This window comes from Sinocyclocheilus rhinocerous, unplaced genomic scaffold, assembly GCF_001515625.1.
Source record: "Sinocyclocheilus rhinocerous isolate Xijiao unplaced genomic scaffold, SAMN03320098_v1.1 scaffold474, whole genome shotgun sequence".
NCBI classification, from domain to species: domain Eukaryota; kingdom Metazoa; phylum Chordata; class Actinopteri; order Cypriniformes; family Cyprinidae; genus Sinocyclocheilus; species Sinocyclocheilus rhinocerous.
Genome location: NW_015644625.1, coordinates 1,048,249 through 1,058,834, shown reverse-complemented (window position 1 = coordinate 1,058,834; position 10,586 = coordinate 1,048,249). Strand labels below are relative to the sequence as shown.

Here is a 10,586-nt window from a genome sequence, read left to right as displayed (position 1 = left end):
TGCCTCTGATAAGCACGTCATTTTAAGCTGGTGCACCGCTAGTGTAACTTTTTTCGTTTTGCGCAAGCTGCAACAGTTCAGTTCCGTGTAGACTAACAGAAACACTCGGTTTAGCGGAACCTTTACGATTAATTAACCGTGACGTTTTAAAGCGCGGTTAATCGCGGAACCGGTTAATCGCTGCATCCCTACTCACGATAGCTCATACAGCAAAAACTCTTATCAGGCATATTTAAAACAAAAATCATTAAATTACATTAAAAGACTCCAATTAAGGATCACAGTGCAGCCCCCCAAAAACTTAATTGTAATTTTAAATCTTTACTAATCTTTGCCACTATCCTTCAAACCACTAGGTCTTACCCATTCATCAGCAAGAAGTTAATCATTTAAAATAGTAAAATTTAGTATGACCACTTTTGCTTTTATATTCTTTAATAAGCATAGGCCAGAATAAGAATGTTATTTACTTTTTACGTAAATATATCTATTATGCTGAATGATGACATTATTTCGACATTTTATTTTCACAAGTTATTTAAAAAAGACACTTTACTTGCATGCATTTAATATACTTTCAATGTATATAAAATTATTTTTGTAAATGTAACTTGATGTGGACACTAGGCCTGTCGCGATAATTAAATAACCGTCTAATCACGATTATTTGATCTAACCGCGGTTGTTTCAGACAATCGCAATTATTGTGCTTTTTATACGGCACAAGGGGGAGTCATACAACAAAAGAAACAGAAGAGCACCAGTTTGCTTTTCATGCACTGTATAGCCTATATCATCTGAAGCCATTCCATATCTTAATGTGAGGGACAGAATTATATTTACATTGTTAAATGTAAGTTTACAGAAATTGATCTTTCTTCTGCTGCAGCTGTCAGTTATTCTCTGCTCAGCTCAATTGGCATGCTATCCATCCTAAATAGTGCATCATTCTGCACCCTGAATTCTAATGTCACACAGAAAGATTATTAGAAGCTTTTATTTTTCTCATGATTTCTATCTTATTTTCATGAATGTATTTTGTAAGAATACAAATAGTTAACAGAATAAACATGTTTAAATTGTATAATGTGCACCAAAGATTTGTTTTCCCCAATATATTATTTTTGCTGCTAAATTATACAGTCAGCTAGTTTAATTTCATAGCTTATATATTTTTATTCAAATGTAGTTTTTCTCTGTAATGAGGAAGTGAGTATTTAGTGGATTGTGTTTAACAAAGGGTTTAAAAAAGAGTGACCATTAGTTCCACAAACAGTATTGATATTCTGAAGTGGTGTAAAAAAAAAAAGATAGCACGGGTGTTGGCTCGGTATTGGCCAATTCTTAGAATTTGGAATACTCTATGTAATCTCACACTGCAAAATAATAACTTAAAAAAGATTAAAAGATAACATCATAATTATTTACTGAACCCTTAAATGAATCACAATTATATAATGAAAGCCATAAAAAAAAAAACAGACAATTAGGCTAATCGTGATAATCGGCATAATAGCCAAAGCCCTAAAACAGACAATTAATCACAATAACCGTGACTACTTTTAGACAATTAATCGTCAGCTAAATTTCATAATCGTGACAGCCCTAGTGGACACCAAAATGGGACCTCTTGTCTTTCTTTAGTTTCCAGTCTTTCATTTGAGCTCCTTGTCTCAAAGTAATGTCTATTAAGACAATACAAAAAAAAAATCTATAGGTACTGACTTATTTGCATTGGGCTAAAGATTATGAACATCACCAAAGCTATTGTTTTCTAGTCAGAGATTCTTAACAAAATTATGTAAAGTAAACGTCATAAAAAGGGGGAAAAAACAAACATTTTTAGCACATATAAAATACATTGCTAAAAATAAAAAGTATCTTTTCTGGGGTGGAAACATTTGACAGAAAACATATATAATGCTGAGGCCTTGATTTGTTGACAATCCAGGCAAACTCCAAATGTTCTCTGTAATGGCAAATAAAATGATCTGGATCCAAGTTATTAGCTTAAAGTGAGGCACTAACAGATGACTTAAAGGGGTCATATGATGCTTTTTTAAAGATCATTATTTGGTGTATTTGGTGTAACAGAATATGTTGACATGCTTTAATGTTCAAAAAACACATTATTTTTCAAATACTGTACATTATTGTAGGTCCTCTATGCCCCGCCTCTCTCAAACGCTTCATTTTCTACAAAGTCCCTCCTTCCGACAAGCGCAGTCTGCTCTGATTGGCCAGCTGACCCAGTGCATTGTGATTGGCCGAACACCGCAAGCACTCGTCGGAAATGTAACTCCCCTTACCATAATCGCGAGCTTCATCTTTCAAAATAAATGTAAAGACAGTAAATAATGTCATTAGTTTTATCAGTTCAAGCCCGAAAGGGGAACAGACACAGTAATGATGCAGTACACAAGCTGCGGTTAAGACAGCTGACTCTACTGTGATGTGACTGTCTGTCTGTCTGTCTGTCTGTCTGTCTCTCTCTCTCTCTCTCTCTCACACGTAGATATGTGGGGTGTGTTAGAACGAGCCGTTTTAGGGGGGCGTGGCAGAGTCTTAAATTTGATAAAGAATATCTCTTTGGGTTTGTGACTTTAGTCTTTGCAACTTCAGGGATCTTATCTATGCACAATCAGCTTGTAACACTCCAAAGAGAAAGGAAAACTTGAAATCGCATCATATGACCCCTTTAAATCACGTCTAAATGGATGAGACTGACATATTGAGGTGAAGTCATCAAAAGTTTTCCAGGAAGCTTCCAAGAAGGTGGCAAACTTGTCAAACAAGTATTATACAACACACTGCCAGATGATGTCCACTTAAGGCTCAGTGGACCCTGGCCAAAGATCAGACATCCCTTAAATTAGTAACTTTCTGGGTAACTAATATTAGTATAAGATGCCTTATACAATTTGTTGATTTAAAAGGACTCAGAATAAATACAAGAAATTACAGAATATATCTCACCCTTCGCTGTTCTTGTGGTGATGGTGTTTTTTTCTGTATTTATTTTCTCTCTCGCTGCTGTGCGAGTCTCGTCTGTGTCTCTTTCTGTTCTCCATTCTCTCCTCCAGACTCACCTCTCTCAACCAGGGAGAGCGCAATATTATCGGTCTCATCTGATAAAACAAGCATAATACAAATAAATAACATTTATATTAAGTACACATACTATATCCACGGAATCTGTATAATATATAGGGCAGGATCCACAAATACAGTGGCCTCTTTGTTCTAACACCTCGTGTCATCGAAGTGTTTGCCCGATGCAAATTATTCTCTTTAGGAAGTCTAAAAATGGTTAGAAGATAACAATAAATGAAACCCATTTAGACAATAACATGCATTTTGTGAGACTTACTGCACGGTTAAGATGAATAAAACACACAGCAAGTTAGTAGCGACGTCGTTAACGCGTTTAGGTGATAAAATGAAAATCTGTTATAAAGAAGCTACTACATTGTGTGAGTGAAGTAATTAGCGAATACGTAAATCATTACTTTACCTGGCTTAAGAAAGTCCTCTAAATACTAGCAGTACTCGATGATAAACTAATTTATTTCCTCCGTCTTCTCTGTTGTTGTCGTTGTTGTGGTTCAAAATGGCGTCCGTCGAGCTGGAACGTTCGAGAACTAGTCCGTTACGTCATCGAATCTGGAGCGCGCTTGCACACAGAGGCGCGCGAGAAAAGCTTTGTCCAAAGCCTTGTCCAAATACCCACACTTGCGGTCTTTGCACTTGACCACTTGACTACTTATATGACGTATTTCCTGTATTTGGCCCAAGTGTTCAAGTGAGGATGAAGACCACAAGTGTGTGTCGAACTTTTCATTACCTGATGGCGAACTTCTTACCTCTCTTTCCTGATGTTTTTTCTTTCTTTTCTTTGTACCCACATCCTCCTTCCTATCTCTACTACCCTCTTCTTCTTCTGTCCTTCCTGACTCCATTTGGTCATCCTCCTTATCTGTTTCATCGATACTATCTAGTGTCTCTGGTCCATTTCCATTACGACGACTTCTATATTTTGTCATTATTGATTTCGCTGCGTTTGCCGCCATCCGACAAACTTCCGCGTTTGAAAAACCCAACAACCACAAACGGTGCTTTGACGTCCTTCCTCGTGTACTGTAACTGTACGTTGACCTGATCCTTAAACAAGTAAACAAGAGGAACATCTAGCCTAAACATTACACGAGATGTTGTGCCTTAAAAATAAGGGTAACCCTAACCTGTTAGACCAATATATTTTCTTTTCTATTCTTTCTTTCTTTGTGTTTTTTGAAAAACATTATGAATTTATTGCAAGGCAAGTTTATTTATATAGCACATTTCATACACAATGGTAATTCAAAGTGCTTTACATAAAAGAAATGAAATTTTTTTTTTTTTTTTTAATTATCACAACAAAACTTTGAAAATTATTTAAAAATTGATTTAAGAGGTTTAAAATGAATTTAAAACAGTTAAGAACAGAAAATGATTATACAGTACATAAAATATAGTGCAATCAGTTAGGACAATGCACAGTGTTCATTCAATGAATGCACAGCTAAACAGATGAGTTTTGAGTCTGCATTTAAATGGGGCTAATGTTTTAGCACATCTGATCTCCTCTGGAAGCTGGTTCCAACTGCGGGCCGCATAATAACTAAAAGCGGACTCCCCTTATTTTGTGTGAACCCTTGGTATTTCTAACTGACTCGATCCTAATGATCTGAGTGGTCTGTTAGGTTTATATTCAGTGAACATATCTGCTATGTATCTAGGTCCTAGGCCATTGAGTGATTTATAAATGATTAAATATATTGTGTGTGTGTGTGTGTGTGTACTTGTTTATGCTACATTGTGGGGACCAAATATCCCCATTCCCCACAAGGATGGAAAACACTGACATTTTTGACATTGTGGGGACCGACCTGCGGTGTGTGTGTGTGTCTGTTAGCTAAAAATCATGATAAACATTAATTTAAACATTAATTGAGCAGTCTATATTTAAACAATATTATAGTATTTTAACTATCACAAGAAAAAAAGAAAACATTATTATTTTTTATTGTATTGTTTGTGTAATTTAACCAGTTGTCATTTGTTTACTGGTTCACTGTATATTTATCTTGGAGTTGCTAATGTTAATATGCATTTTAATTTGTGGGGAAGTCGTGGCCTAATGGTTAGAGAGTCGGACTCGTAAGGGATTGTAGGTGGGGGGAGTGAATGTACAGCGCTCTCTCCCACCTTCAATACCACGACTGAGGTGCCCTTGAGCAAGGCACCCCCAACTGCTCCCCGGGCGCTGCAGCAAAAAAAAAATGGCTGCCCACTGCTCCGGGTGTGTGTTCACGGTGTGTGTGTGTTCACTGCTGTGTGTGTGCACTTTGGATGGGATAAATGCAGAGCACTAATTCCGAGTATGGGTCACAATACTTGGCCACATGTCACGTCACTTTTACTTTCATATATTCAGGGATGGGCAGTATTTATGATGCATGTATTTCAAATACGTATTTCAAATATAAAATAGGATTTTGTCATTTGTATTTGATAGGGTTGATGAAAATGGCTTCATATTTTGTATCAAAATACTTTAGTGTTTTGTATTTTTGTAGTTTTAAAATACTGTAAAATGTCAACACGATGACATCATAAAAATGTGGCCTCTAATTGGTGCCTACTCAGTAGTTTGACCTGACTTGTTACTACACTATTAATGTGTATGTGTCCTCTACTTCTATGGCTCTCAATAGATTCAGTGGTTGGAGTTGGGTTAATACTCCTTGACAAGTTCTGTTGCTACTTTCTGAATACGTTTCTGGCTACGTTTAAAATCAAAACATATTGATCATTTAATAATTGTTGAAATGCTAAAATGTTTGTTTTCAACTTCCGAATAGGTGTTCAATGATTGATAAATAAATATTTGATTGCTGAATATTGTACCCTAATTGAAGTAGCTGTTTAGTAGGATCATGATTTTGCATACCATTGCATGAATGACTGCCTGACACATAATATATTATAATATTTATGATTAACATTCAAATGATTAATTAGTTAGAAACTTGTTGCTATGAATTCAGGTGCCATCAGTTGTCTTCTTATGAATGACTTGTTTGTCATTAAATCAGTGTTGCTGATGCAAAGTAGGCCCTTCCTTACCAAACACCAAGTAACTAAATTAGGATACAATTATGAGTCATTCGCAAACTGTTAGATAATTTAATAATTGTTGAAAAGCTAAAATGTTTGTTTTCAACTTCCAAATAGATGTCCAATGATTGATAAATAAATGTTTGATTGCTGAATATTGTACCCTAATTGAAGTAGCTGTTTAGTAGGATCATGATTTTGCATACCAGTGCATGAATGACTGCCTGACACAGTATATTTTTATATTTATGATTAACAGTCAAATGATTAATTAGTTAGAAACTAGTTGCTATGAATACAGGTGCCATCCGTTGTCTTCTTATGAATGACTTGTTTATCATTGAATCAGTGTTGCTGATGCAAAGTATAGGTCTAACTAAATTAGGAAACAATTATGAGTCATTCTCAAACTGTTAAACTTTAAACTATTGGTTACTTTAAAACTAATCTTCATCTGGGAGATCACAGGGATATGTGAATATTTAATCTGTTAGCTGGTTGAATATGTCAGATTTATTGCATGACTCGGGCAGAGAAAAGCTGCTGTCAAACATTGTTTACTTAATCACCTGAGTCAGTGTAATGGTGAAGGGATAGATCAAATAGGCCAACTGATGGAAGGTTTCCGAAGAAACTTCATGCTCCCTTGTAAAAGTATTTTTTAAATACAAAAGTACAGTAGTTTATTTTGATACACTTAAAATTAAGGTATTTGGTATTCTATTTCAAAATACATTTTGATGTATCTTTGCCCAACCCTGCATATATTAATGTAAAAAAATAACCACTTGAGCCTATACTCTACAACAACTTTACACCATTTTAGCAACTTGTAACTTATACACCCGTTGCAAACATGCTATTTTTATGATTGTACAACACAGGGAACATTCAACAATGTAAGTCCCTCTAGTCTTTGGTAAGACATTCCATAGATTTGTATACATACATACATATCTATGAGACAACCCCTCAGGGGAACACAAGTAAAAAAAAAAAACAGGGAGCAAAAATCGTTTGAGACAGACAGGTAGCAGATAAAAACATAATGAATAATACATTAAAACACATAGGAATTTATTAACATTAACAATAAAATATGAGAGCTTAAAAATAAATTGTTTGAAGTTGTCTGTAATCTACACTCTAGATGGCAGTAAACTGTTCACATTAGGTATCTCACACGAGAACACGGACTGAAGAAGACGGTTCACCCTTCAAGAGTTTTGCTTCCGGTGTGCTTTTTCCTTTTCCTCTTGCCACAGTGTGAGAGATATAGGGGGACTCGGGTCTCCGACAAAATCCAACTCCATCCACCTTTATAGGTGATTCTTTCCTGCGCCAAAATGACCGAGCAGATGACAGTGAGGGGGACCCTCAAAGGTCATAGTGGATGGGTCACCCAAATCGCCACCACACCCCAGTTTCCCGACATGATTCTGTCCGCGTCCCGGGGTAAGTGTCCTCAGAGCCGCGCTGGAGACCAATGAATATCCGCCGGATACACGAGCCCTTAAATTTACACTTTAGAATAAGTCCATTCAGCTCTTGTTCTGTATAAAACTGATATTTTGCACTACCGAGACCTAGTTTATGGTTAAACATGTTTATAATGCAGCATTGGTGAATGTTCTGTCCGCGTCCCGGGGTAAGTGTCCTCAGAGCCGCGCTGGAGCCCAATGAATATCCGCCGGATACTCGAGCCCTTAAATTTACACTTTAGAATAAGTCCATTCAGCTCTTGTTCTGTATAAAACTGATACTTTGCACTACCGAGACCTAGTTTATGGTTAAACATGTTTATAATGCAGCATTGGTGAATGGTAGTAACCGGTGAGCCTGTCTAGTGTGCGGGATGCCTTCAGCTGTCAGAATTATAGTGCAAATAAAAGCTTACAGAACTGTTAGGTGATCTTCTGTTGTCCACCTTGCAGACAAGACCATCATCATGTGGAAGCTGACCCGTGATGAGACTAACTATGGCATCCCCCAGCGTGCTCTGAAGGGCCATTCCCACTTTGTAAGTGATGTTGTGATCTCTTCTGATGGTCAGTTCGCCCTGTCTGGCTCCTGGGACAGCACCCTGCGCCTGTGGGATCTGACAACGTGAGTATTTGGAGGGACAGGGCAGTCATTCAAGATCTGTTCCACTGGTTTTGAAGTGGTGATGAAACTCACTGTGATGATAAAGAGGCAGTTTCTGAACTTAACTCTTAGAAGCCCAATGAATGTGCTTGTGTATGTCGGGAGTTTTCAATCTGTTAGATGCCACAGACCCCCAAATATGATCATCCTAGATGCCAGATAGATAGATGCCATCATCTTCGTGTGAGGGACCCCCACCTTAAGATTTAAGTGATCTATATATAGTCTTGTATAAAGGCCATGTTTATGCTGTGAAAAATTTATATTATGAATGTCTAAATATTATTTGGCAAACATTTTGTTCTATTACTTTTTTTTCCCTACTTAGCATATAACTGTATAGTATTTGTTGAAGGGCAAAGAACCACCAAAATATAAATATTGTCTGTATAACCTGTCTGTGAACATTTTTTTTGGTCTGCCCAATTTTTGTCATGAGACAACAATTAAAAATAAACTTTGAAAGACTTCCACAAGATGGATGCAGAAAAACGTTTACAATTGCGATCACAAGTAGTTATTTATATACACAATTTAGTCTTTAGAATTTAAGTATTTGTCTTTGTCTTGTTTGTGAAATAGCCTGTTATGGTAAAACCAACTTTATAGTCAGAATAATTCCATACCATCATTTGTCTGGAGTGTCAGATCAGATTAAAAAACATAGTTTGCACCGTTACATCTTGATGTCAGATTAATCTGAATTTGTCCGGTTTTCTCACCCAGTGGCACTACAACCCGCCGTTTTGTTGGACACACCAAGGATGTTCTGAGCGTGGCTTTCTCTGCTGACAACCGTCAGATCGTGTCTGGATCCAGAGACAAGACCATCAAGCTGTGGAACACCCTGGGAGTCTGCAAGTACACCATCCAGGTAGGCCTCTAAATGCTCTTTATACAAGTTTAGTGCTCACTTTATGGAGAGTTTGTAAGTGGACGTAGTCTTTGACCATCTAACATAAATGGAAAATTTCATCAGGGTTTTCCTTGGGGTCCTGGAAAATTATAATAGTCTTAAATTCAGTCTGATTAAATTTAAGGTCATTAAGTCTTAAATATGGTATAACAAATCTTGTCATTTTAAGAGGTCTTAAATGTGTGGACTGGAATCTCGATATGGCCTAATGTGATTGTTAAAGTACAAAAGGTGATTAAATGGAATAATTGCATGTTTCAAAGTAAAAAAAAAAAAAAATCTTTAAAAACATGATCATATCAGCAAAATCCAATATTGATTAACCTCTAAAGGGGTATTATAGTTGACTAAAAAAAATTGTTGCTTGAAATAAACATTAACTGAAAAACTTACTTTAAAATACAAACTTATTTTAATACATCAATTCAAAATATTAATATAGTACCTCAATGACATTAAAAGTAAACTGCCTTTAACTATTGCTATTAACTCTATTGCTCAATTTCAATGTGTATATGGAATTTAAAAAAAAACTTGGTTGGCATTTAAATGTGTGCCTGTTTAAAGGCAGAGTAAGCGATTTCTGGTAGCCAATGTTGATATTTGAAATCACCAAAACAAACACGCCCCTACCCCAAAAGGGTCTTGCCCCTATTTTGATAGCTCCGCCCCACACATACGTACGCAACCCAGGCAACGATTAGTTCTGTGAAACAAAGCAAAACCAATGTTACACCGTGTCTACACCGGACGTGAGTGGTGCGGCGCAACAAATCCCCGACAGAAAACTGCTGCCGGGTTCTATTTATGACGTTGTTTTTTATGACGAAAGTGTTTTTGAAAAATCACATACTCTGCCTTTAAGTGAAAGAATCTGACATGCATTTTTTTTATTTAGAGGTTGTATTGGTTTGTACTGCATGTACATGCAGTATTTAATTTGTGCATGTCATAAAGGCTTTAATATTAAAAATGTTTATGTAAAATGTTTAGTTTGTGCTGTTCTGAAACCCTTTATTTTGACTTGTCCACAGGATGACAGCCACACTGAATGGGTGTCCTGCGTGCGTTTCTCTCCCAACAGCAACAACCCCATCATTGTGTCCTGCGGGTGGGACAAAATGGTCAAGGTGAGACCTTTGTCTGTACCTTAATGTAAACTAGAACAGTCTCTCTGTGTTTTTGTAATAATTTTACCCTGTGATTAAACAAATCCACATTCATATTGTCTGAGCTCTTGGGCTCTGACGACAAGTCCTGCAATTATGATGGGTAACTGATTGAGACCAACAAAGTGAACAACTTAATCTGGGCAACTTGCATGGATTGACTGTATATTTGCTAATGCAGACAGTTTAAGTTATGT

At 36.6% G+C, this 10,586-nt stretch overlaps 2 protein-coding genes across 3 annotated transcripts in view; one reads left to right on the top strand and one right to left on the bottom strand.

Annotated features, from left to right (window-relative positions):
• Positions 1–3,656, bottom strand: part of LOC107758551 (dual specificity protein kinase CLK4-like) — a 15,895-nt gene extending 12,239 nt beyond the window's left edge. For both annotated transcript variants that reach the window (XM_016576317.1, XM_016576318.1), the window contains exons 1-2: positions 3,515–3,656; positions 2,977–3,128 (exon numbers count right to left, since the gene is read on the bottom strand). In XM_016576317.1, coding sequence (XP_016431803.1) covers positions 2,977–3,128 — 152 coding nt within the window. In that variant the 5' untranslated portion in view covers positions 3,515–3,656. The remainder of the gene's footprint in view (positions 1–2,976; positions 3,129–3,514) is intronic.
• Positions 3,657–7,386: 3,730 nt separating this feature from the next.
• The window catches only part of LOC107758550 (guanine nucleotide-binding protein subunit beta-2-like 1), a 4,487-nt gene continuing 1,287 nt past the window's right edge, over positions 7,387–10,586 (top strand). The window contains exons 1-4 of the mRNA XM_016576316.1: positions 7,387–7,614; positions 8,094–8,265; positions 9,031–9,178; positions 10,255–10,350. Of these exons, the coding sequence (XP_016431802.1) occupies positions 7,506–7,614; positions 8,094–8,265; positions 9,031–9,178; positions 10,255–10,350 (525 nt within the window). The 5' untranslated portion in view covers positions 7,387–7,505. The remainder of the gene's footprint in view (positions 7,615–8,093; positions 8,266–9,030; positions 9,179–10,254; positions 10,351–10,586) is intronic.